Source organism: Triplophysa rosa, linkage group LG24 (assembly GCF_024868665.1).
Source record: "Triplophysa rosa linkage group LG24, Trosa_1v2, whole genome shotgun sequence".
Lineage (NCBI taxonomy): Eukaryota > Metazoa > Chordata > Actinopteri > Cypriniformes > Nemacheilidae > Triplophysa > Triplophysa rosa.
This window is the reverse complement of record NC_079913.1, coordinates 9,835,350-9,862,790: the sequence shown is the minus strand read 5'-3', so window position 1 is coordinate 9,862,790 and position 27,441 is coordinate 9,835,350. Positions and strand designations below refer to the sequence as shown.

General features: G+C 38.8%; 2 protein-coding genes across 3 annotated transcripts in view; one reads left to right on the top strand and one right to left on the bottom strand.

Moving 5' to 3' along the window:
• Positions 1 to 26,985, top strand: part of ints13 (integrator complex subunit 13) — a 48,308-nt gene extending 21,323 nt beyond the window's left edge. Inside the window, exons 1-17 of one of the 2 annotated variants that reach the window (XM_057323844.1) lie at positions 15,048 to 15,311; positions 15,804 to 16,038; positions 16,323 to 16,397; positions 16,510 to 16,712; positions 17,045 to 17,125; positions 17,205 to 17,295; positions 17,492 to 17,620; positions 18,899 to 18,983; positions 19,673 to 19,765; positions 19,847 to 19,936; positions 20,061 to 20,239; positions 22,484 to 22,648; positions 22,742 to 22,896; positions 23,753 to 23,980; positions 24,148 to 24,287; positions 25,943 to 26,078; positions 26,167 to 26,984. In XM_057323844.1, coding sequence (XP_057179827.1) covers positions 15,814 to 16,038; positions 16,323 to 16,397; positions 16,510 to 16,712; positions 17,045 to 17,125; positions 17,205 to 17,295; positions 17,492 to 17,620; positions 18,899 to 18,983; positions 19,673 to 19,765; positions 19,847 to 19,936; positions 20,061 to 20,239; positions 22,484 to 22,648; positions 22,742 to 22,896; positions 23,753 to 23,980; positions 24,148 to 24,287; positions 25,943 to 26,078; positions 26,167 to 26,203 — 2,112 coding nt within the window. In that variant the 5' untranslated portion in view covers positions 15,048 to 15,311; positions 15,804 to 15,813 and the 3' untranslated portion in view covers positions 26,204 to 26,984. Of the gene's footprint in view, positions 1 to 15,047; positions 15,312 to 15,803; positions 16,039 to 16,322; positions 16,398 to 16,509; positions 16,713 to 17,044; positions 17,126 to 17,204; positions 17,296 to 17,491; positions 17,621 to 18,898; positions 18,984 to 19,672; positions 19,766 to 19,846; positions 19,937 to 20,060; positions 20,240 to 22,483; positions 22,649 to 22,741; positions 22,897 to 23,752; positions 23,981 to 24,147; positions 24,288 to 25,942; positions 26,079 to 26,166 lie in introns of those variants that run through there. The other variant, XM_057323843.1, reaches the window with a different exon arrangement.
• LOC130547677 (Schwann cell myelin protein-like) lies at positions 10,552 to 14,659 on the bottom strand. The gene is made up of 10 exons (XM_057323849.1): positions 14,628 to 14,659; positions 14,429 to 14,509; positions 13,779 to 13,849; positions 12,983 to 13,336; positions 12,532 to 12,855; positions 12,185 to 12,451; positions 11,631 to 11,915; positions 11,412 to 11,496; positions 11,227 to 11,281; positions 10,552 to 11,091 (listed from the first exon to the last, which is right to left on the bottom strand). Exons 3-10 carry the CDS (start codon positions 13,822 to 13,824, stop codon positions 10,897 to 10,899), a joined length of 1,611 nt encoding a protein of 536 aa, XP_057179832.1. The 5' UTR covers positions 13,825 to 13,849; positions 14,429 to 14,509; positions 14,628 to 14,659; the 3' UTR covers positions 10,552 to 10,896.
• Positions 26,986 to 27,441: the final 456 nt, after the last annotated feature.

Here is a 27,441-nt window from a genome sequence, read left to right as displayed (position 1 = left end):
TGAGAGACACTGCCACTCTGAGAGGCTCTTTTTATACCCAATCATGTTGCCAATTGACCTAATAAGTTGCAAATTGGTCCTCCAGCTGTTCCTTATATGTACATTTAACTTTTCCGGCCTCTTATTGCTACCTGTCCCAACTTTTTTGGAATGTGTAGCTCTCATGAAATCCAAAATGAGCCAATATTTGGCATGACATTTCAAAATGTCTCACTTTCAACATTTGATATGTTATCTATATTCTATTGTGAATAAAATACACATAAAGTGTATTTATAAAATAAAAGTTTATGAGATTCGTAAATTATTGCATTCCTTTTTTATTCACAATTTGTACAGTGTCCCAACTTTTTTGGAATCGGGTTTGTATTATTATATATGAAAATTATAATATTCAGTGGCTTCTCTTACTATTCTTACTGATATTTAGTGGCAGTTTATTAGGACAGTGACGGCTGACTAAGTTGGATGGAAACGGTTCTTATTCGCAAATGTTTTATGCGATGTTTCCAATTTTGCACAGAAACACTCGGGCTTCTCCGCAGCACAAGCACGGAAGGTGCACACAGCCGTTTTTAAGGTTGGTAAGCGATCAAGTTTATTGAAGCGCTGTGTATTTTCGTGTTAATATTTTTGATAGAAGTAATTTCAAGTTTAAACAGCGTTTAGAAGCAGACAACTCTATTCTCGCATCTGACCTTATGTTTGGTGATTAGGACTCTTGCATTCATCCATGATTAAGCTAAAGACAAATAGTAGTTTTTGATTTACAAACGAAAAAATTTTTTTTGATAGCCAAATTATTTACGATTTATTATAGATGTGTCCCATCACTACATGGCTTTTACGGCATTGTTTCTGCCTTTTGTTCACACAGGGGGCTTTCCGGGACTGATCCCGTTAATGTTATAGGTCCCCTTTCCAGAATCATTTTTCGGATCTATCGGGGATGCGTTTGCGTTCACACAGAAGGCACTCTGGCCATTTTTGGGCAATTTTCCGGGATCAGGGGGCTGTGTGAATGGGGATTTAACATTGTCAGCATTTGAGACCCGTGATCGTGCACTGGACAGATCACCGCGATAGCGGGTCTCAAATGCTGACAGCATATATCATTAAACACCATACAACAATAGGCTATTCAAACTATATGCAAAGCCTTGCCATCACATCCGGGAAATAACTCACAGGCAAAATCACAGGCTTCACTTATCCCGTGCAAATGCGCTACATGATCACAGACAATCTCTGCAATTATTACAAATGACCAGAGGTCCCCAGGTAATACTAATCCTGTGCAAATAGGGCTTTAGACGGGGTAGTAAAGAAAAGCATACAATAAGATGTCTTTTCGAACAGCATCCAAGGGTGATTCTATCACAGTCATCCAAAGGTGCTTTTGTGACACCTAAAGGCAGCCTTGTGTCTTTTGTGCCAGTTTAGATCATGACTTTCATGACTTTTTTTGTATCAGGTTTTTTCTTTTGTTGTTGGGATCTGGACCCCTGCTCTGGGTCTTTTCCTTTATTTTCTTGTGAGCCCCTTGTCTACTATTTATTACTTTTGTCTTTTTACTGCTGGGACAGAATATCATTATGGTAATCATTATTTCTTTTTGTTTGCGAGTGATTGTTAGTGGTTGTTTTTAAAACTATACAGATACCTAAAGAATTAAGCTAGAAGTTAATGTTATTGCAAATTCTACGCTAAGGGTGACCACATTGAAGATGATAAAATATAATATAGTTTTGATTTATTTGGGATTTGAGTTTAACAAAAATTTCACATACCATTTTGTTATTTGATGAGTTTACTATTATTCTAAAATAAATATAGATTTTTTTTGAATGAGTAATTTACCATAAACTTTTGACCAGTGATACATTTTACAAGCAAGTATTTTATAACATAATTGTGAGTGTAAAAATGTCAAAAAGATTAAGGTCAACCAGTACTTTACTAAAAGTAATGTCTAAAGAAAAAGAAAGAGTTTAAGATTATCTTACCAGAAAGCAGTGCAATATCTTTCCTGAAAGCTGATTGTTAGAAAGTCACTTTCATTGATCCTTTGGGTTCTGTACTGAAGAACCTGCTGATAACTTGAGACTCTGTAAAGAGAACCATGCACACAAAATACTGACTGACCTTAGATGTACTAGTCCAGTGCTTCCCCTGTAAGCATGAGTACACATTCTTTCCACGGACAGAGGAAAGTTATGCAAAATTATGTTTTTAAAGTAAAACTGAACAAGAGTCGGACAAGAACTCTACATTTTATGCCTTTTAGGCTATTTTACTGGACATTACACCCCAATGAAAAATACTTAAATGCTAAAACAAAACCATTAGCTTGTACATTCTCCTTGACTTAATTTATAATCTTACAATTGATTAAGAAATACATCAAAAAACCTCTAATCATGCAAATCCAGACTCCACAAAAAGATATTATATAAAACTCTGAGATTATTTTGTAATTATTAGTAGTTGTTAAACAGAGTAATCTGTCACTGGAATGCAATCATTTTTTTCTTTCTCTCTAAGATGTCATAGATGTTTGTGTACTTGGTTCTGGGATCTGAGAACGTTTGAGGTTTGAGTATTAAGCTTAAAGTAATAAATAGTTCACCCAAAACTCAAAATGTAATCATTATTTACTTCCCCAATTCATACATCATTTATATGAGGTTATTCATACCCCTTCAGTTCCAAAACGGACAATAAATAATGTCCTATTTGTCCCTACAATGGTCAAGAGGCAACAAAGTAGGTGCTTGAAGAAACGCCCTATACCTAAATGTATTGTTCATGTTTGAATGACCCAAAAAGGTTGATTAACTGGACGAGGTGATGAAAAGGATGAGTAATTATTTTTCTTTTTTCCTCTAAAAAAAGTATTTTGGTATGTTTGCCAAGTTAATTCCGTTTCAGTAGTCAGGATGAGGAGGATATTTAACAAAACTTAATCACCATGGGCTCAATAACTGGATGCTATCAAAACATTCCTGTGGTTGTTTTAGCATCCTTTCCGGTCTGCTATAACAACATTAACCTAACAAAATTGCGTGACTTTGAAGCAGAGCTAGAATATCTGTTTGCTCAGTCAATGGCAGTTAAAGGCGTGTTTGGGAGGAACAGAAACAACACACTTTAAATAGCTTGGACTGTATTTTCGAAATAGATGGTTAAAATATCACTTGTTTCATTTAAGACCTCAACTTTGATTTTTAAGATGAGAATTATGTGTCTAAACAAGACTAATACATTTTTTTAACTATGTTATATTCTTTGATGTAGTCACTCTTTGTGTCAGGGATCGGCAGGAAAGAACCCAAGCGCAGGCAGCAGTGAAGGGGTTAACAAAGATATATTTATTAAAAGAACAAAACAAAGGAAAAACCCACGAGGGGGTATCAAACAGGAACTAAACCAAAACAGAAAACAAAGACTTCCCACGAGGGGCAAAACAAAAGCAAGAACCGTAATCAAACAACACTAAACACTAAAACAACTTACTAAACAAAACTGGATCACGGACAGGACAAGGCAAGGCTGAGACGCTGACAAACACCAAACATGGTACACCACGCACAATCCACGAACACAAGACAAAGAAACAAGAGGGTATTTATGGGAAACACAAACGAGGGATAACGACATGGGGCAGGTGTGAGACATTAAACACTCAGGGAAAGATAACGAGGAAACGAGAGGAATGGGGCCAATGACAAGACACTGGAGAGAACGTATATTATAGTCAAACGGACAATAATATGTTTCTCTCCACACATAACCAAAGACTTTGTCATGGCTCTGCTACAGGACCAAGAAAAACATGACTAAGGAAGCAGAGCCATGACAGAAGCCCCCCCTTTAATGAGCACCTCCAGGTGCTCACCAAGGGGTAGACGGACAAGACAAGGCAGACCGAGACAAAGACAAAAACCAGACAAAACATGGGAACAGAATCAGTGGCAAACAAGACAAAATTACAATGGGGTTGGGGTGCGACAATAAAATAACAAACATGGGAGGGGGGGTGGGGCAAAACAAGGGCCCATAGGGGGCAGTCCATGGGGGTGGGGAGAAGTCCCAGTCCCCGGCTGCGCTCGAGGGCGCGAGTCCTGGGGGACTTAGGGGAGTCCTGGGGGGAACAGTCTTTGGCCCTGGGAGTCTCCCGACGCGGAAGGCCGGCTGGACAGGGCTTGACGCCGGCTGGAAGGCCGGCTGGACAGGGCTTGACGCCGGCTGGAAGGCCGGCTGGATCGCCGGCTGGAGGCCGGCTGGCACTTCGCCCGGACTGGACGCCGGCTGGATCCCCGGACTGGACGCCGGCTGGATCCCCGGACTGGACGCCGGCTGGATCACCGGACTGGACGCCGGCTGGCACCGGACTGGACGCCGGCTGCACCGGACTGGACGCCGGCTGCACCGGACTGGATGCCGGCTGCACCGGCCGGGTGGAGACCACGCTGCCCGCCGTTGCCTCTTCTTCTTCGCCTAGCCACCCGGCTGGTGGTCGGGTGATGGAAGGAGGTAAGGCACGGCTGGCTCCGGCTGGGACTCCTCGGAGGTGGTTCCCCAAGACTCCCTCCTTCCTCGCCTACCTCGTAGTGACTGGTGGGGAGGCTGCAGGGTTGAGGAGAGCGTTTGGCAATGCCCAACTCCGAGTCTGCAAGGTCTGGCCCTCCGGAGACGTCGCCAGCCCCGTAGAAGACCCCGCTCACGACCGGAAGATAACCTTCAATCCTGCCTCGTCGAACCCTGAGTGGCGCGCAGTGGAGAGGAAGTCCATGGCGAAGGTCTTGACGGGGATGCCTTTCTGGCGAAAGCCGAACAAGGTGTGAGCCTGGCGGCTCCTAAACGCCTCGTCCGTCTCCTCCATGCTGCCCGCTGGGTTCGGTGTTGGTTCGTGGATTCTGTCAGGGAACGGCAGGAAAGAACCCAAGCGCAGGCAGCAGTGAAGGGGTTAACAAAGATATATTTATTAAATGAACAAAACAAAGGAAAAACCCACGAGGGGGTATCAAACAGGAACTAAACCAAAACAGAAAACAAAGACTTCCCACGAGGGGGCAAAACAAAAGCAAGAACCGTAATCAAACAACACTAAACACTAAAACAACTTACTAAACAAAACTGGATCACGGACAGGACAAGGCAAGGCTGAGACGCTGACAAACACCAAACATGGTACACCACGCACAATCCACGAACACAAGACAAAGAAACAAGAGGGTATTTATGGGAAACACAAACGAGGGATAACGACATGGGGCAGGTGTGAGACATTAAACACTCAGGGAAAGATAACGAGGAAACGAGAGGAATGGGGCCAATGACAAGACACTGGAGAGAACGTATATTATAGTCAAACGGACAATCATACGTTTCTCTCCACACATAACCAAAGACTTTGTCATGGCTCTGCTACAGGACCAAGAAAAACCTGACTAAGGAAGCAGAGCCATGACACTTTGCATAGAATTAGCAAAAATGTACTTTTTTGAGGTATCCCTGGGATACTTTTCAAACAGGATTGAAGGAGTTCCTGTCTATGACCACGTTTACATGGACGTCAGTAATCAAATTATTTTCCTTATTCTGAATAAGATAATATTACGATTAAGGTGTTTACATGAGTTGCTTTAAGAATATACCTTTCATGTTCCCGTTTTACATGTTACACTATAGTTCGATTAATGGCATACATCATTACGTCCCTAGGCGATGCCGTTCGACGTTCCCTCCATAATTTCATGCATCAACAAACAGTTCGTCTTCGCCATGGTACCACATACAGTTTTTGGTGTTTCATTTATTTTCGAGAATTGTTGGCATCTTTCTTGTTTCCCGTTCGGACCAAAAATGTGCTTTCTTGCTTGAAGCCATGTTGTTTGCCGTAAAACGAAACGGCTGTCCACTGCCGTGCGTGTGTGTAACCTGTCGCTCGTAAGTTCTTACGCGCCAGTAATAGTGCGATTCAGCTGTGTACATGTCTATACTGCACTTCGATAATGTGACTAAAATAGGAGTACTCCACCCGTCTTAATTCGATTTGTGTTTACTATGATTATGACTTTAGACGGATTAAGCTAATCAAAAAGCTCTGTTTACATAGTCCATTCTTAATCAGAGTATTGTCTTAATCGTGTCAATATCAGATTATTGTTGTCCATGTAAACGTGGTCTATGTTGACATCTTATTGGTGTCTTTAGTATTATTTGTTCCAACTTTTTTTAAATAAGAAATTCAAGTAACGATAAATTGACATTTATATTTTAACAATTCCAAACATATCAAAGGGATCAAAAGGTTTTTAGGATCATGAGAAAAAAACAAACCCACACATTAGACCTGTAGTGTTTTTCATTTGTATTTAAATATAGAGACAAAGCTGCTTGTTTCAAAGAATGTTTTATACACAAAGGAAAATAGTCCTAAAAGAAGCCATATCATTTAGCTCTTTCACAGTAGTGCATGTGAGTTGAGTCGAGTGACATCTGTCACGCTCGGGCGTGGCTGAAGAACCCAGATGCAGGCAGGCGTGAAGGGGTTAACAAAACAACAAGACTTTAATAATAAAAATACAAAACAAAAACCCACGAGGGGGTGTCAAACCAAGAACGAACTAAAATACAAAACTAGAACAAAATCTTCCCACGAGGGGGCCAAAAACAGCAGAATGAAATAAAACAAAACACGACCAAATGTCAAAGTAAAAGGCAGGGAAGTCCAAAACGTTAAATAATAATCCCAAAGACAAGGCAGGAACAAGACGAGAACTGGAAGGCTGGAAGGCCGGCTGCTGCACTGGCTGGACAGGGCTTGACGCCGGCTGGAAGGCCGGCTGGACAGGGCTTGACGCCGACTGGAAGGCCGGCTGGACAGGGCTGACGCTGGCTGGGACGCCGGCTGGGACACCGGCTGAGACGCCGGCTGGGTCGCCGGCTGAGACGCCGGCTGGGTCGCCGGCTGGATCACCGGACAGGAATCAGGACTGGACACAGGACCGGAACCCGGCTGGACCGGGCTGGGCACACGACTGCAAACTGGACAGGGCACCGGACTGGATGCCGGCTGCTGCACCGGCTGGGAAGACGCCCGCGCAGCCCGCCGCTGCCTCTTCTTCTTCAGCCGAAGAAGCTGAAGGAAAGAGGCAAACGGCTCGGCTGGCTCCGGCTGGGACTCCTCCGAGGTGGACCCCCAGGACTCACGTCTCCCCCGCTTGCCACCAAGGTTGACTGGTGGAGAGGTTGCAGGGGGTGAGGAGAGCAGTGTGGCGATGCCCATAACCCCGATCTGCAGGTCTCCTGTATGGCAGCCAGCGGAGATGGATGGCTGTGTTGCGTTGAGACCCTGGACTCCGGTCGGTTCCTGACATACCGCCACACGACATCGAAGTCCAGCGGTCTCAACGAAGTTTGCAGTCGTGTGCCCATCTCTGCCCGTGACAGGGGGTCCCTGAGACCGACGTTAAACAGCACCGCCACCTCCTTCTCCCCGAAGACATCCTCCTCTGCGGCATCCAGGAACCTATCCAGGTAGTCCTCGATGTCCGTGTTCCCCTGACGAATGCCGCAGAGGAGGCGGGCCTGGTGGGACCGTCTAGTGCCCATGCTGCCTGCTGGGTTCGTTCGTGGCTCGTCGATTCTGTCACGCTCGCGTGTGGCTGAAGAACCCAGATGCAGGCAGGCAGGGAGGCAATACATGAAACGAGAGGGGCGGGCCAATGTCAAGACACGAGAAAACACAAGAGATGTCAAAAACATAAACATCTCATGGCCTTCTCACATATAGCCTAAGGGCTCTGTCCCGATCCTGCCACATGACTAGAAATTCATAAGCAAGAAGGCAGGACCGTAACAGACATCAGTATTTCCTCCCCTTTCAGAACATTATGTTACTATTCTGAGCAATACGATGTAATGAACCCAAAGGGATAGTTCACGCAAAATTTAAAATTCTGTCACGCTTTATTTACCATTATGTGATTCAAAACCCTTGTGATCTTTCTTTTTCAGAAATAATTTAATAACTTGGTTGGGTGGATTTAATACAATGACAAATACACCAAGGTGTTGAAATACAACAACTGCAGTGCAAAAAATGACTTTCTTACTTAGTATTTTTGTCTTGATTTCCAGTACAAATGTCTAAAAATTCTTGAATCAAGATGCATTTTCTTGATCAGCAAAATGACCCAGGAAAATAAGCCTTGTTTTTAGAACAAAAGTACGAAATTTCAGTGAATTTGTACTTGAAACAAGCAAAAAAATCTGCCAATGGGGTAAGAAAAATAATCTTGAAATTAAGGTTTACCTTTTTCTTAGTCACTAAATTCAAGATTATTTTTTTTAACAAGACAAACATACTAAGTAAGAAAGTCATTTTTTGGAGTGTGTAAAATTATATGATAACTGGGGAAAAAAACGAAAATGATTCAAAACTATATTTTTAGAATCTCAAATGTGGCCACACTTTGTGTAGAATTTGCAAACACTCTTTGTATTGTGTCAACCAGCTTTCCCTTTCTTTACAGACAGAAGTGCTAAAACAGAAGATCTTAAGTAGTTAAGTAAATCTGCCAAAAAAAAAAAAAAAGCCGTTGGATGACCATAAACAGGGTTTCGGGCTTAAACCTGGGTGAGAAAAAAGTTGATTACACTCATGAAACATCATGAAAAAAATTATCGAACTAAACCTGTATTCCCCATTACTTTAAAAGAAAAATATCTTCATTATGGCACATTTAGAAAATAGTGATATTTATGCTGTATTCCAAGATCTCACAGATTGAAATGATTCAGGTCAGCAATGTTTTGCTTGCGTGTAGGCTTGTGCTTGGCTTTCTTTGACAGGGCTTGTTTTGTGACTTCACCTGCATGCATGACCAACTGAGAAACAAGCTTGGGATGGGTAGTATTTTCATATGTTGTGTTTTCTGATGTGTGGGAGGACAGTTCACTGACATCTGATTCCTTGTGGTTTGATCTTGACTCCATCAAAGCTGCTGTTGGACAGTGCTTTGTGGTTTTGTTACTGCAACATTATTATTTTGGAATTGGAAAACAGCATATCCAGTGATAATTGATAAATGCCTCATACCTTTTCTAGCAATTTTAGAGTTTTAAGTGGATGTGAAAAAATCAGGGATTCAGGTTGTGCAGCAGCTCCAGCAGGTGGCAGCATGACTTTACTGTCATAGATTCTACACCATTCTCCTAAACAACACCATAATGTATAAACAAGAACCGCTTTAGTACTGTATTCTTATATATGATGTATTCTAAAAATGTGCAGTGTTTTGTGAGTTTAGCATGTATAATGTCTTTTTGTTGGAATGTACCTTGCTGGTCAGAATGAGTCCAAGATGTCCTTGTCTTGTTTTTGAGGAAATTATGTTTTTCTTCTATACTGTACAAAATACAGTTTATTGTACAGTTATGTTTACACAATAGGCTACATAAATATTTGAAATGAATAGCTTTATTGTGGTTGTAGTCACATTATCACATTCACTGACCACGCACAGTCTGTTCTGTAAACACCTGATTCTTATTGAACACCAAAACAAAGACTTGGTTTATAAGTAAGCAATAATCTAGATTTTAAACAACAACATAGTTCTTATAGTTACATTTGTGTTATTTTTGAGTTTCCAAAATGTGTAAAAAATTGTAATAATCAGTAAATTACGCTTTTGATTGGTATTCATAACTCCAACCGTAAATGTCAGATAAAAACAGAACTTTTAACACAAAACTGTTATCAGTTTAGACTAGTCTAAACTAAAACAAGCAAGAAAACCTGTTATTACTAGATAATAATAAAAGCAATGAGACTTCCTTCTAATGCAAAGTAAGAGGAACACTGAAAACAAATCAGGTTTTGTGGGTTCTACTATATTTATATAGTATTATTTCCTTTTAATATTATTTACTATTTTTTAATTATAGTTTGGTAGAAAAGTACAATAACACGTTTTCCAAATGGTTTCTTTATGGACAACAAGGACAGAGTATATGAATATACAGTATAATCCTAAGTATTTCATATTATAAGTATTTCATAGTTGAAAATTCCTCTCAGCCTCTCATTTCCTAGAAGTGCTTCCTTGCGAGCACTATACTTTATATAACCAAAGAAGAACATGGTTTTTGACAGAACTCAGTGACAGATATATACATGAGGTCCCCAAGAAACAGGATTGAAATCCATTGATTTAAATGTAGGTGTGCATAACTTTGAAGATTATTAGGAACAAATGTACACTTTTAACACATTTGTATATAGCATTTACTTACAATTTATTTGAAAACAATAGCAAACAATATTTTCCAACAATATGATGATTGATATCTGAGATGTATTACCTAAATAAAATATATAAAACATAAAAGCAGGTAAAACATTTATTTTGAAAATTACATGTATGAAAGTGATCATTATGTTTTTAAAAGCTAAATAGATATAATACATATACTGTATATATATATATATATATATATATATATATATAGTAAATAAAGACAAAAAAAATGTAGACACTTTTCAAACTTAAAGGAAAATGTACAGTATGATGTATTATGGTCTATTATGTGTAATAAAGGGATAGTTCACCCGAATTTACATAATTTACTCACAGTTGTCATTTCAAACCTGAATGACTTTCTTTCTTCCGCAGAACACAAAAGAAGATATTTCGAAGTAAGTTGGTAACCGAACAGCGCCACACCCATTCACTTCTATTTGGACACAAAATCAATGCAAGTGAATGGATGCCGGTGACCAACATTCTTCAAAATATCTTCTTTTGTGTTCTGCGGAAGTCAAACAGGTTTGAAGTGTCAAGAGAGTGAGTAAACGAACTTGCTTCACATCTGCATCTCCCCTCAAGACATTTGACCATAACGTTGGATCACAGCATAGTCTGTGGTAGGTGAGGAGACACATCTGATCTCTCCGGACTTTATTTGGGTGTTTGTAAAGTCAATGGTGGAATAATGGAGGGATTCTGGATCGTTCGGTGTAGCGTCTCCAGCAGGTGACAGCACGATTGGATTGCCATAAACATGTTTATCTCTATCCTGTAAAACAACCGAATTGGTGATCAACAATACAGATTCAACTTTTTCAGCTTTTATAGACCAGAAGCATCTGGAAAGTGTTTTTGAATAAGTAGTATGTAAATACTTTATCTGTGGGTCTTTGTTACAACACACCTCATAATTTAGAACGAGTCCAGTTTTATCATCTTGTCCAGTCTTGCAGAATCTACTGAAATGAAACACAAGTAAAAAGTAGTTTTTGTCTTCTGCCATTTTTCTGTGCCTGTTCACAAGAGTGCTAGAAAACATCTGTACTTGATACCTGTATTTCAGTATGCTCATTTGTTGCCATAACTTACTTGTATATGTGTGTTGTGACCCACAGGATCGCCATAGCTAAAGCCCCAACAGCAAATCCAACCAGCAGGGAGTAGACGTTTAACCCTGTTAAATAAACAAGGAACAGTTGCCTTATATTATTAAAGGAACGCAGTCATGCCGATCTCATGCAAATATGTATCCAAATACTGTATATGAACAAATATAGCCTGATAATGAAAAACTGGCATGCAATTTACATTCAGTCTCCTGAGGACTCATTCGAAACTGTTGACTGGTAGTTCCATGACTGTTGGTGCCGACACACTGCAAATTGTCTGTGAGTGATGGATGGAGAGTGATGATGCTCCTCATGTATGTGCTGCTCAATTGCTCCTCATTGATGAATGTGTTTGTGGAGTTCCTGACAGGATGTCCAGATAGATGCCACTCCACTTTAGGAGAGGGATTCCCATGAGCCTCACATGAACACACTATTACATCCCCAAGAGTAAAACTGGAAGAATTTGAGATTTGGGGAGCATCTATTAAAAAACAGAGAAACAAATTGACCTGTATGTCAACACATTTCTGTTTATTATTGCATGTTTAGTGCTTTAAAAATGTAGTAAGCCATTTGAGTTTGCATTATTCGGGCAAGCAAATAATGACCAGGAAAAGAAACATTCCTGAGCAAAACCCTTTTATTTTTTTGTTGGTCATTGCACACCATACACACTGAGTACGTGGCTAAGGAAGAGTAGTTCATAAAGAGACAATACTAATTTTTACTTTAAATAATTTAAATACTCACACTGAATGTCCAGCAACACTGATGTGTTTTGTGTACCATGTTGATTTCCCACTCGGCAGTAGTAGCGACCTGTGTGTGTTCGATCAGTCACATTGACGGTTAGATTCTGTCCAGTCTGTAGCTGCTCCAGCCGTCCTCCATTCTCTCTGAACCAGGTGTAGTTCAGCACTGCTGGATTTGCATCACTTCTGCAGGTCAAAGATACTGAAGCGCCCTCCAGGACAGAGTCCGATGGAAACACAGATACTGATGTGTTTTTAGGAGCATCTGAGAGGAAAACAAATTTAAAGCATCATTATGTCATTTAAAGTCATATGGTCAACAAGATCCGTGTGATTTCCTCTTACACAGAACACGTAACGTGATGTTGCTCTGTGCTGTTGCGTTCCTGTTCTGTAGCTGGTAGGTTATATTGCAGATGAAAGTGACTCCATGTTGAAGATGAGAAGCAGTGAAGTTCAGATCAGAGATGATCTCAGTTTGATTCTGTTGTTGCTGTCTGTTGTTCTCATTGAGAGGGAGTCTGTCAGTGGATCTCCATGTGAGAGTTGGTGGAGAAGAGGAGCAGAGAGTGATAGCAGAGCAGCGCAGATTTACAGCGTTCCCCTCTAACACCTCCTGAACCTCCATCTGCCCCATAAACATCTTTACCGTCGGGTTGGAGGGAGACTCTGAAATGCACACAGATATATTTTATATATATCACTAGACAAAAATATTCCCTAAGCATTCAGCGTTTTCCATATATATGCAAAAACTAATCTAACTGATGATATTTGCAATTTATAATTCACTTACCGATCACATCAAGTGAAACATATTTTTGGTAATAGGTATATTTCAGATCACCATTACCCTCAATTCTGAAGTAAAATGTGCCTTTGTGATCTGAAGTAACATCATAAAAGACGGTGGTACAGTCTTTGTGTCCTAATTTTCCAGTTATTTTCCCTTTAATCTTGCCGTTAGAATTGCTGGAATCAAATACTAATATATTATCTTTGTCTTTAAGCCACTTTCCCACAGCACTGTCAGTAAGATCCTTGTCAAAGTTGTTTTTTATATCGAATCTACAGTTTATGGTCACACATGATCCACTCAGAGCTTCAGTTCTCTCTGGAAGACTGACGCTCCAATCTCCACACCAAACACCTTTAAAACAATGAAAGGTAGCACACTTTATTCGGTGGCTATACTCTTTGTTGACTAGGTTTTTAATTAAGATATAGTACAGTTGAAAGCCTGGGCAGGACTATCAGTGAATGTTACTGAATAGTATTACAAATTGACAAAATAAAAAAAAGTGAAACCTAGTACTTTAAAACTGATGGAGCAACATGACGAATTTGCATGTGAAAAGTACGTTGCTTGTTTTGCTTTTAAAGTATTTTGCAATCCATCAAATTCTTCAAAACACTTGAGATACACTACAATGTAACCAAGGCCCATGTTCCTATAAATAGACAGCTCCAATTCCATCTATAGTCTAAACTTTATGTAATTTGTGTTTGAAATGTATTTAGTTTTACACAACAGGCTTAAACACTTTGATGGTTTACAACAAACAATATTGATGACAAGATAAAAACTCAACCTTGTAAGATAAAGACACCAAAGATTATTATCTCAGCTACACCCATCTTAATATTTAAAGAAGGCCTGAACCTGGAATGGAGAACACACATACATAAAAAATTACAAAACTAAAATTCATATTTTTTGTTTCTGCATAATACTGTACAAATAAAAATAAAAATTGGTAGCATGAAGCCAGTTCATTCTGACATTATTTTTTAATCGTGTCCATTAGTTAACATATATTTACACAATTGTATAGACTTGTCTTTAGTTGTTCTTGCCTTTATGATACTGAACTAAATACTGTACTTTCTTTTACATTTTTTGAAATGTCATTACTTTGCTAAAAATTATTTTTAGTAGAATGAAAGTAAACAGATGCTGTCAGTCCCTAACACTGTGCTTTTTGTTTCTCAAAAGAAAGTCATATGAGTTTAGACATGTCAGAGTTTAGTCGCATGCCATATAAAAACAATTTACACAAAAAGCCAAAACATTATTTTAGAATCAGGTTATAGATGTAGAACATCTTAACAGAATAAATTACCAAGAGCAGTTGTTTAACAGTAAATTAATAGAATATAAATGTTTAAGCAAATTCTGAAAATACCTGAAAATGTAAATATTATTTTAATACTTAAAGTATTGGGATATTAAAATACTTACCACAGTAGCTAGAAAAAGCTAGAGAATTCTTCAGAATATGCAGTGTTTAAACTTCGTTGTGGTCAAGAGTACAATGCTCAGCTGTGTGAAGATGACAAACAAGCTCACTGAATACGTTCACTGATATCTGAAACTACCTACATTTATTATGCTGGATATTAAATGCAAATAATTTGCAAACATAGCTGAAAATCAATACCTTCATGCAAACTGCAAATGTTTGGACTTTCCATGACAGCAGAATTTGTCTTGCAGGTCTAAAGTTTAAGTGAACAGAATATAATTCTGCTATCTGGTTTCGTATCTACTGTAAGTCAGAGTCAGTTAGCTAAAACTAGTGTTAACTAAAATATATATAAAAATCAATTAAAATACTTCTATTTAGACTACCTTACCTGGAGTAAATATGAAAGAATGTGAGATAAACATATTTCTACATCAGCTACACAAAACAGTATATTAGAAATATTAGTAAATTAATGTATAATAATATTATTGTATATTTATGTATATTACATATTTTCCTTTTTTTTCCAATTTAAGGCTGAAACTTGTAATAAAAATAAAGGGGAAGTTAATATAGTACTTTGCTCCAGGAACGTTTCATGTAGGCCGCTGAGTGCACAGGGTGGGTTTTGACCAACGGACCTGAGCAACGACGTATTTTGTCCCCTTTGCTTTTTCTGTCTGGCTGGTTTAGCACATCTGTCCCGTTATTTTTTATTTGATCCCTCTGTTATCCTCTACATTTCTGTTATTTACTAACCAAAACAACATAGACGGGTTTTTTATGTAAGTCTCTTTGTTGTGCGCGCGCGCAGAACCGATGGAAAACTAGCGGGCGATGCTAGCATGCTAAAGCTACCTTTTCTGTGACACCCAGGTAGTCAAATTATCATCTAAATGTTGTTACGTTATTATATAAAACTTTCTAACTAGTTATTCATTCTAACTTTCTTTTTTACAGTCTTTTGAATGTAGTACATTATGTTTATTCCAAACCAATGTTTAAGTGTATGTTGGTGTTTGTTTACGATGGTTACGATTGTTTACGATGGTGAAACGTAATTTCATATTAATTTTAATGGCATTTAATCAATTATGCAATATCATCAATGGTTGTTTTTAATATAAGGTGATGGTCGTATAGATTTACGTTTTTTGTTATACTGATGAGGTGTTTTATTTACAAAATACGAACATTTATTTAAGTGTTGTAAACCTGCATACACTTGTGACCTAGATCTAACGTTAAATAAATTCAAACGTGGGATCAAAATATAAATATATAATAGAATTGTTGTTTGTTTATAGTTTTAAATTACATGCCACACTCCTTGACATGTGAATGTTTTACACATCCCTGGTGCTGCAGGACATTAAAGATGAGGATGTTCTCAGTTTCACACAAGACAGCCTTTGTGGTGGATCACTGTCCATACATGGCAGAGTCCTGCCGGCAACTGATCGAGTGTGACATGCTGACCAAAAGCCGTGCACAGGGTGTGATTCCACTGGCTCCAGTCTCCAAGTCTCTCTGGACATGTGCCATCGAATGCTCTATGGAGTACTGCCGCATACTATTTGACATTTACCCCACCAAGAAACTGGTGAGTTTCTGGAAACTGCTGCAGATTGATAATTCACTAAGAATTGAAATATGACGTCATTTTTGTGTTGTCTAAACTTGTGTCAAACAACTACACTGTCTTGTCTCAGTTGATCTGATGCATTTTTTAGGCTTATACAGTAGACGTGGGCACTATTAACTGTCATTGATGGGAACGAGTCACGTGATAAATCTTCAAAAACTTTGAAGTTAAACCTGTAAATAGTGATACTATTTTATTCTTCTGTGAACGCCTATCACAACCGTGTATTGTTAAATATACAGGTGAACTACATTGTGAGTGATTCCGAAGTTCATATCCTTAACAACTGGAAGCAGGAACACCAGAACACACATGAGGTAAAACACATCTGTCACTCTGCACATCCATTTTGAGTTCCTTGCTTGTACCTGGGTAATCTGAGCATTGGGCAGAAGTGATAAACAAAAATAATTGATTGTGTTTTTCTAGCTCATGGCTGCTTTGGCAACTGTTGGTCCTCCCAACCCTCGCCAGGATCCTGAATGCTGTAGTGTCCTGCATGGGTTGGTTGCAGCTGTGGAATCATTGTGTAAGATCACAGAATATCAGCATGAGGCTCGTACTTCTTTAATGGACGTGGCTGACCGAGTAGCCAATAGAGGGCGTATTATTTGTCTCACTAATGCCAAAAGGTAAGCACCTTAATCTATAAAATGTGTTATTTGAATTTGTAGCAATCAGTTTCAGTTCACATCTGGAAACTGTCCTTTATTCATCACAGAAAGTTGTAAACAGAGAAATGCAATAAAAAAATGTTAGACATCTGCACATAATAAATGGAATTTTAGCTATAAAAATAAGCCTTGCTTATTTGTTTCAATTTTTCACTTGAACTGCTGTGTGACATATAATGTATGCAAATGATCTTAACAGAATATTCCTATGTATTTTGCCATTTACAAATAAGGCATTTTTATTAAATATCATTCGTTTAATAGGAACGTCTTTCTATTTTCACTTTTAGTGACACCCATGTCAGAATGCTAGAGGACTGTGTGTTGGAAACCATTCAGGAGCAGAACAAACTGGCAGCAGGATCTGATCGGTCAGACTTCAACACCATTAACATGATAAAGAGCATTTTTAATTTCTCATACTGATGAATGGCCGTGTGATCTCTGTAGACTGATGCCTATTCAGCAGTGTGAGCTTGTGCTGGTTCACATCTTTCCCCAGGGTGATGACACGCTGGTCTCAGACCGTCAAAAGAAAGAGGTGAAAATCTAAAGTCTGTTCTCGTTATTAGTGCAAAATCACCACCTTATTAAGCAATTTACCATGAATGTGGCTCATCCCATCAAAATGTATAGTCAGTACTGTCTTTTTTGCAGCTGACAATATAGAAAGCATTTTGTTTTACTATTCTCTATTGATCTGATCTGAGTGTCTTTCTCTCCTGTATATTTGGCAGCTGTCATCAGTATTGACCAGTGAAGTTCACAGCGTGCGTGCTGGAAGGTATCTGGCTTCTAAACTAAATGTGCTGGTTCAGCAGCACTTTGATTTGGCCTCCACTACCATCACCAACATCCCCATGAAGGTCAGTTACTGTCACACACTATTCTATCTGACTCTCTCTCTCTCCCTCTTTCTTTTCATCACTTGTTTGCACTAGTATCAGTTTTTTTCACAGCTGCTGTTTTCATGGTTTATTGTTTGTTTTGCTAGCCTACATTAAATGTCTGTGAGCAGGTCAGTACTTCACAAGAGCAACTATTATTATTCCAGATCAAAACCCCCACCCCTCCTCATCCAGCTCTTGCTAATCTCTGATTATAAGCGGGAGCTTTAAAGAAGGCTGCAGTATTTCTAAAAGACTTTCTTAGCGTGTTTGTTTTCATATACTTTTGATAAGACAAAGGTTACAGTCTGGATAGAAACGTAGGAGAGAAACAGCTGTAAAATTGGTTCCCATTGTATTTGTTTTTCAAACGTTAAAGTCAACATAAAAATTTTAATAAGAATATTTACTTTCTCTTACATACATGTAGTAATTTTGCATGATTCACCAATGTACTTTATTTCAAAAAAGTGTATAAATATACTTGTCTTTCCAAACTCACATCCAGATCTGACTTTACATTTTCACAATACAGTCAATAATAGAAATGTTGCAACTTTTTTTTATTTAATCAAATATTCTATTACTGTCAATAAAATGTGTAACATTATTATAGTAGAATCGACTGTGCCTAGAAATTCATGTTGACTTTAACAGAAATAAAATAGTGTGTATTACACAGCACCTCTTTAAGATACAAAGATCAGTTTGATTAGCACCCGGCTGGATGGATAGTTGACCCTCTAGTGCCCCCTTCAGCCCCCAGAACTCCTCATCGGGTTGCTCTTTTTTGCTTTCGCCTACTCTTTTTCTCTTCCTGGGTAATGTTTCTCAGCCTGGCTGGGTGTGGCCGGATGTGACGTGTGTTTTACTGCTCTGGTTGCTTGTGTTTCATCTTTTTGAAAACTGCAGGGACCTGCAGAAACATGTGGTAGCATTAGGGTGTGTGTTTGAGGCCATAACGGTGATCCCAGGGAGGAAATATCAGGCTCCTCTGAGTCCGACAGTCTCTGTTCTCCTCATTCTTCTCCCGTCTCTTCCTGTGTTTAATGTGTGTAAGCTTAATGTGTAGCGTGCAGCCTCTGATCTCCACGTATGGGAGACTCAGGGGTCTTTATAAAATTTTGACCCCTTAGGGAACGGTTATGTTGAACATTAAACATGAAAGCAGCAGTACATGGTGGTGCGTTATTGTGTAGATTCCCAGCTGCTGATGTGTGTGTATGTTTGTGTGTGTTTGTTCATGTGTATGAGAAGGAGGAACAGCATGCGAACACTTCAGCGAATTACGACGTTGAGCTGCTGCACCATCGGGATGCTCATATTGAATTTATTAAGAGTGGTGAGTGTTATTCAAGACATATTATCTCAACATTTCACTGCTTAAAGGAATATTTCTCCCAAAAAGAAACTAAACAACACTGGACTTCTTTAGACTTCTATTGTATGGATAAAAAATAACTGACAAATTTTCTATATTATATATATAAAAATGAAAAACTATATTTTTGATCCACAGAAAAAACAATCATAAACAGATTTTAAGTGACAATTTTCTTTAATGCAATTGAACCGGGATTAGATTCACTGGGGTAAAAAGAATAGTTCAAATGGGGGGGTAATATGCATATGCATGTAATAGGTGTAATATTCAAGTAGTATTGACAATTCTCTTACACACAATTTTGTAAAAATATAAACGACTGATTCTCAAGACATTTTTTTCACATACACAGCCCTTTCGTTTGTTTTTGCTTCTTATGTGACCAGTCGCATTGTGAAACTTTTAAATATGTAGAAGTGCAAATGAGGACACAAAAGTCAGGCAGTTTTTACCATTTTTGGTGCTTGAGAGCCAATGCCCACTGCTTTCCTTATGCAAAATGGCAGCATCAACATTCTGCTAAATCTTGTGTGTTTCAGGAAGTAGTAAAATGAGGGCGAGTCAATAATAACACTTCAGTTTTTGGGCAGATCAGTCTTGTAATGGAATAACCCGTTGATGTTTATTTGTGTCGTTTCTGTGTCAAGGTGATTTGCACATGGCTGGCAGCACTAGCAGAGACAGCGGTCTGAAAGAAACAGTCACGCTTAAATGGTGCACTCCACGCACCAACAGTGTAGGTGAGTGCTTGGAACTCTGGGAAATGCAGTATCTGATATGTCATGTGACTGACGTGTTATGATTTTATTTTCTGCTTGCAGAGCTGCATTACTGCACAGGGGCCTATCGCATTTCTCCTGTGGATGTCAATAGCCGGCCATCTTCCTGTCTAACTAACTTCCTGTTGAATGGTGTGTATGTGATCTATTTGACATATAGATTTCATGTTTTCATAATGACATATATATTTTTTCCAGTTACAGGAAGTATGAAAATAAATATTGTATTGTCTTGTTTTGTTTAACATCTTCCCAGGTCGCTCCGTGTTGCTAGAGCAGCCACGCAAGTCAGGGTCAAAGGTCATCAGTCACATGTTGAGCAGCCATGGAGGCGAGATTTTTTTGCATGTTTTGAACAGCACGCGCTCCACACTAGAGGACCCACCCTCCATCAGCGAAGGCTGTGGGGGACGAGTGACTGACTACCGCATTACTGTAAGCACTGCATGAGCTGTAACCTTTCTCAAAACTGACCTGCGTGCGTTTCCAACTTGTAAAAATGTTTTTGTTCTTGCTTTGTAATAGTAATTGTAAATGCAGCATTGTTTGGGACCAGTGTTGGGCAAGTTACTCTGAAAAAGTAATTAATTACTAGTTACTAAATACATATTCAACAGTGTAATTAGATTACTGTACAAATTACTCTCCAAAAAAGTATTTAATTACTAATTACTTTCTATATACTATATCAACCTTGATTAGTTAATTGTGCTTTTCCACTGCATAGTACTGCACGGTACGGCGAGGTACAGCTCACTTTTGGGGGTTTTCCACTGGGTACAGTACCTATTACCTGATACTTTTTTTAGTACCACCTCGGTTGAGGTTCCAAACATAATGTACCGATACCAAAATGTGACGTGTTTACACACAGATCACTGATTTGTCAGAGAGAATCATTACCAGCATCATTGAATTTGCAACACAAGAATACGCATTTTAATACGTAATATTGGCATTTCGTTATATGCTTCATGACAGTAATATAGAGATTGAGACCCTCAACGCAATGCTTAATGCTACATTAGCTTACCTTGTGTGCCATCGAGCAAACCAAATGATCGTTGTCTGCTCTTTGCTGTAAGATTTTCCAAACTCTCTGGTATTTTAGCAGTATTTAGTTTTGCTACCATCCGCCATCGATATGCTTAATACTCAAGTGTTGTGCTTGTGTTTGTTGTGTTCACAATGATGCTACGGCAGTAGAGGCGGCGCAACTATGACGATAAGTTTATAATCCCCTCCCACTTTAAAGCGGTACTAAACTGCTGTGGAAAAGCAAACTGAGCCGAAGTGAAGTGAGGTGTACCGAGCCGAGTCCTACTAAACCTCACGGGACCATGCAGTAGGGCTGGGAATCGATTACAAAGGCGTTGAGAATGGAGAGTCGATTCTTTCCATTAAAGGAATCGACTCCTCTTTAAGAGCCTTCATAAGCACAAGCCCCGCCCCTTAGCTGATGTCATTGGTCAACTAAATCACATTAGTTTCTTGTCTAAAACAGTACAGATTTCAGAAAAACTGATGGATCAAGTCTAGAGCTGTGGAATGACATAAAATATTCTGCATCCATAAAAGCAAAAGCTTGTTTCCACACAGATAAAATTACATGTATCCACACATTTAACAAATCATATAAATACGTTTGTCTTTTCAGACGGACTTTAAACGGACCATCTTCTCTTACTCTCTACCGACGATCTGTTTAAAGCTGTTAAAGCTGGACAAAACTTTTTCAACACATTCCATGAGAAGATTAGGAAGAGCAATAGCAAAAAACTTTTGTGAGTCTATTAGTCAGTAAAGAGAAATAGAGCTACTTAATACCTGATCTCTAGAGATCTGTCTGTCATTTACACTTACAGAATATGCACAGTATTCTTACACATACCTCAAGTATTTTTGTGTACACTGCTAAATAACTTCAAAAATAGTTAATAGTAATTTGACGTGTGCTTTATTTTGAAAACGGCTAGTAAATTATATTATTAATTATATTATTGATGACACAATGGAATTGCAGGACAAGATTGACATATTTGATTAAGGTTTTTGTTATAGAAACATTAAACAATTAATAAAATGTAAAAAGTGACAGCTTAGAAAATTGTATTACATTAAAAATGTGTAAAAAAATTTATAATAAATAAAAATCTGTAGTAAAACAGGGAATTGAGCAGGAATCGAAAACAGCAGCAACTTGGAATCGATTCTTTCGATTCCCAAACCAGGAATTGGAATCGGAATCGACTCCAAAAAATTCAGAATCGAACAGCCCAACCATGCAGTGTAAAAGCGCCACTGAAAAGTGATTCAAGGATAGACATGAAACTGCTCTTTTAATTCATTCAAATAAATAATATAAAGCTACATAAAGTAGTATTATTAACTGACCAAAATATTACAAATGTGAGAATTATACATTAAAGCACAGATTTTAAAGTTAGACTTTGAATTTTGTTGTCAAGTCCTCTATTGCACACACATATATTACACATAGTATTTGGTTTAATTACATCAGAAGTAACTGTAATTAAATTACCTTACTTTACTTTTTCAAGGAAAAAAGTAATTAAATTAGTAACTTGTTACAGCCAACACTGTTTGGGACACATTTAGATTTCCTATGTCTGGCAGCAGAGTACATCTGCAGTTAATCCTGTTAATATCCGTCTGCAGGATTTTGGTGAATTCATGCGTGAGAATCGCCTAACTCCATTCCCAGATGAAATGGTCGATACATTGGGCAGAACTCCAATTGAAAGAGCCAAATTCCAGCTAGAAAGACACACTAGATACTGGCCAATGATCATTTCCCAGACCACCATCTTCAATATGCAGGCGGTGAGACATCATCTAGATGCTAAATTGACAAGTAAAATCCTTTTTTGAAAGATGTTTCTTCCGCTTGTTTTTGACTGGTCATGTGTGTTTCAGGTGGTGCCTTTAGCAAACCTCATAGTGAAGGACACTCTAACAGATGAGGATGTGCTGACCTGTCAGAAGACAGTCTATAATCTTGTTGATATGGAAAGGAAAAGTGACCCCCTGCCCATCTCTACTGTGGGCTCCAGAGGAAAAGGTCCCAAACGGTGAGCATGACACAGGCAGTTCAAACGCTGATCTGATTTTCTTTTTTGTGGCTCTTTTCCAGAACAGAACTGTTTCTTTGTCTACACGGGCTGTACCTTCTAAGGAACAGTCCATTCTCAAAAGGATGCTGCTAATACCAGTGCTCAAATGAGCAATACACAGCATAAACATATTTAATAGGGGTGTAATGGTACGTGTATTCGTACCACTAATATATATATACATTTTTTTTTAAATATAAAGTCTATTGTTTATTTGCAAACAGTTGTTATGCTTAAGTTATGCCATTAAAACAGTGACATCTGCTGACGGACACCATGCTGTGTTGGGAACATGCCAGCTGAAGATAATGAGGAAATTATGTCACTCCATTTGCCAAGTGCATTCCAAACGTCTACATGATGGCACGCAAAAGCCCTGTTCACTCCAAAGTCTAAACTCCAAGGGCTCTGCCCTTCGAAGGGAGTAGGGCATAGGAATGATGACTTCATTTGGAATTTTCCCTGTGACCGCTCGTGACGGTTGAGTACGAATACGTGTACTGTTGCACCCCTAATATTTCATAAAATAAAGTAGTAATAGGACACTGTTTGAGTTTTGTGCCCACAAAAGTATTATTTGCTTTTTTATTTGTTTGCATCATGGGTCTATTTTTCCACTGAGCTCATCAGTATAATAAAACTGCCTACCTGATTATCCTTTGTTCCTATAATACCTTAAAATGCTGCCTAGGTAGGTAGGCAGGTAAGCGGCTCATTGGGTTTCGAAACTGTGCACATTATCATGTTTATTATGTGTATTAGAAAAGGCATGAATCGCATGCATGTTGATGTTTCTGTGTTTTATTGAATGCAGCGATGAGCAGTATCGGATCATGTGGAACGAGCTGGAGACGCTGGTAAAGGCTCACGTGGGCAACAGCGAGCGTCACCAGCGTGTTTTGGACTGCATTAGTGCCTGTCGAAGCAAACCTCCTGAAGAGGAAGAGAGGAAGAAAAGAGGGAGGAAGAGGGAGGACAAGGAGGAAAAAGACAAGAATGGCAAGGACTCGGAGGAGAAGAGCTGGACCGCTGAGTCCGAGAGGTTAGGCCACTGAGTTTTTCTTCCAAACAACTCAATTGTCTGTGGCTGAAGTGTGTTACTTCGAAAAGCACTTTACAAGTACATTTATCAAGCCCCGGTTGCGTTTAGATTCATTAATCCCCCAGACTGTCTCTAAGGTTGTGATGTATGTGCTATTTCTCCTCTAGACTCAAGGGAGCAATGGAGCGTGAGAAGGATGAACAGGCTGAATGTGAGATCATCAAAGATTCACCAGACTCTCCTGAGCCCCTGAACAAGAAACCGCGTTTGGCCACAGAGGAGCAACAGCCTCCAGAGAAATCTAAAGGTTTACAGTCATGTTCCATTGCTGTTATTTTCATTTATGATTTTCATTCGTGGATTACGTTCATTTTGAAATGAGTTACATCTTTTTCATGCAACCGTGCTAAACCCGGGTATAAAATGTTGTCTGTTTTGTGACAATTTTCTGATAATAAAATACGCACCTCTTATGAGAAAACTTTAAAAGGAGCATCGGTAGCGTAAGCAAATCGCGTCGAGTCAGAGGTGGGTAGTAACGCGCTACATTTACTTCGTTACTTTTACTTGAGTAACATTTTGGAAAATATGTACTTTTTAAGTAAAATTAAAAGTGTGTACTTTTACTCTTACTTGAGTAAATTTCTAATAGAAAATCTGTACTTTTACTTCGTTACATAACTTACATTGCGTGACGTTCCTTCGTTCCTTCATTTTAAAATATGCTTTTTAAAACGCGTTGTTTATTTCAAGGTTGTCGTCTCTTTTTACGGGCATTCCCGAGTGATCGATTCTTTTGAGTCGATTCTTTTGAAAGCATTAATTGAACAATGGGCAAAACCATTTGAATAGGCTAATGAATCCGTTCAAATGATTTGTTCAGTTCGCAGCACGATCTGAATCATCTGAAGCAGGATTACTCACTCCTCGTAGCGTGAAACTTAAGAACACGCAGAACACAAAGAGCGTTGGATGAAGTGGATATTAATCTATATCTATACAATCAAAACGGCAAATGTGTCATATTGTTTGCCAGCAATGATAAATGCCCGCCATATGCGCGCACCCGCGCGACCTGTTCGTCAGACACCGCAACATGCGCGTTACCCGTCAGACACAGAGACGTGGGCTTGCAGAAATATACATTTGAAGAACAGAAGGAAGAAAACTTGTTGATGGGCGTGTGGTTCACTGTTTACTGTTTGTTTACAAGTAAAAGCGTTTCACAACACACACGTGACACAGCACGAGAAAACATGAGCTTTGTTCAAAAATGTGTCTTTCATTTAAGAGAGCACTGCAGATGTTCTAGATCATCTTAGAAAATGCTCTGAGTTTAGTTCATGCTTTAGTTTGACATGGTCTATTATTCTAAATAAGTTGTGTAAACTACATCAGGACTAGATGAAATTCACAGAAATGCTCTTCTCTTCGGTGTTTGTCTATTCTTTAGTCTCTCTAGTATATTGCAAAGATATCTGCTTATGATAATTAAAAATATTGATCAAAATGTAATATTAAAATATTGGCATTAATTGGTATTAATTTAATGTAGAAGGCCTATATAATCAGATACAAAGTAACTAAGTAACTAGCTACTTGAGTAGTTTTTTCATTGCATACTTTTTTACTTTTACTCAAGTAATTTTTAAAATAGTGACTTTTACTTGAGTAACAATTTCTCTAGTTACTTGTACTTTTACTTGAGTAAAGATTTTGGCTACTCTACCCACCTCTGCGTCGAGTACATCATATTTTTTTTAGGTTTCAGCTGTTAGAATGCCATTTTGATGTTTCTAGTCAGAAAGATCTTTATTGACATCATCCACCTGATTGAATGGAAGAGACCATTTTGCATAGTGGCCAGTCACGTTCTGGCATTTTGAGGTACGGTCAGTCAGTCAGATACATCAGTTACAGATTACATCAGTTACCTGTCAACCAGTGATCCTTCTCCTTCAGGTCCCGTCTCTCTGCTCTCGCTTTGGACCAATAGAATCACCCAAGCCAACTCCAGGAAGCATCAAGAGTTTGCAGGAAGGCTGAATTCGGTGAATAACAAGGCAGAGCTTTATCAACATCTCAAAGAGGAAAACGGGTGAGCTGACTTTATCATTGGTGTAATATACCCTGTGATCGCATTTTGCAGTAAGAATTGGTGTTTACTCACTTTGCTTTCGGTTTAGGATGGATGCTCACGAGAATGGAAAAGCCACTAGATGATGTGTGGCACAAGCCTTGTCTCATTGGGTCTCATCATTGAGTGGTCGATGGGATGTGATGGTGACAGACACAGCACATGGTGTTTTATAAGGAGATACTTTTATATACATTTGTTTGTATAGAGTCTGAATAAAAAAACTGTAAATTGGTTGCTTGTTTTTTGCGTTGGTTCATTTATGTCTGTAAATTCATTTTTGTTCATTAAGCAACAGTAAGCTTACTTAACATAAATGGATGCCCAAATTTGCTTAATGTCAGAAGCACAGACCACAGGTTAAATCTGTAAGTTAAACCTTATACCCATACTAGTGTTTTGCTAAGGCCGTGTATTTAATGGTGGTTGGCCTTCGCATTAAGAGTAAAATAAGAGTAGGAGTAAAATTGGGTTTGGTTCGTTTTAGAAAAAGCTAATTTTGTTTGAGGCTGTTGGGTAGCAAGTAACTATAGGTATACTAGTTAATGTTTTTATTGTTTGCAGAGTTATGTCAATAAAAGAGGTTATTTGTTTATGTAGAGGTGAAAATTGCTTACAAAGTATAAACGCATTCTTGGATAAATTGTTCTATGTTTTCTGTATAACCTTTTGTGGAGATTGCACCATTAGTAAACAGAGGAACCACTTTGTTGAACGCCGGTCTATTATTGATTTTGGATTTTCTCAAGCATATACTGTACATTACGTAAAAAGCTTGATCTCCCAAAAGGCTTTTCTGTTTAGATGCATTTTAGCTCAGCCGTGAAAAGCAAATATACCTGGTCCATTGCCAAAGACTGAGGATGTTTTCTGACTCCAGTGAGAAAAATGAATCCTAATATTTGTCAGAATCTACGTGCATCTATGCAGTAAATGTGACAGTGATTGTTTCTGAGCTACTTTGATTAGTGGCACAGGATGCTGGTTTTCTCAACGGGGCTCTTCTAGCTCAGCACCCTAAATCCCTGATGTTTATTTAGCTTGCGCTTAGAGATGCTTCTGCTAGAAAGGATTCATTAGGGAAATTGGGGTGTTTGAACTTCGTCAGGTCTTTAACCAGCTGCACACCCTTATTAAGCTGAGACTGCTGTTGTGATATTTTTAGGACTAGCTCTGCTGGCACTTTGTAACAGATGCCAAGTGAATCTTAAAAAGATAGAATTTCCATAACAAATGGAAATGACCATTTTTATTTTTGAAGTCACATTATCAAATGATATCCTTTCGTTCAAAAATCTGCATGCCCCAGGGGGACCTAAACATT

What these genes read in the sequence shown, in the direction of transcription:
- LOC130547677 (XM_057323849.1), bottom strand. Translation starts at nt 13,824, where the DNA reads ATGGGTGTAGCTGAGATAATAATCTTTGGTGTCTTTATCTTACAAG. An exon ending in TGTTTCACTTGATGTGATCG is followed by an intron (nt 12,856 to 12,982) that starts GTAAGTGAATTA and finishes TGTGCATTTCAG; the next exon opens with AGTCTCCCTCCAACCCGACG. An exon ending in AGTGTTGCTGGACATTCAGT is followed by an intron (nt 11,916 to 12,184) that starts GTGAGTATTTAA and finishes GTTTTTTAATAG; the next exon opens with ATGCTCCCCAAATCTCAAAT.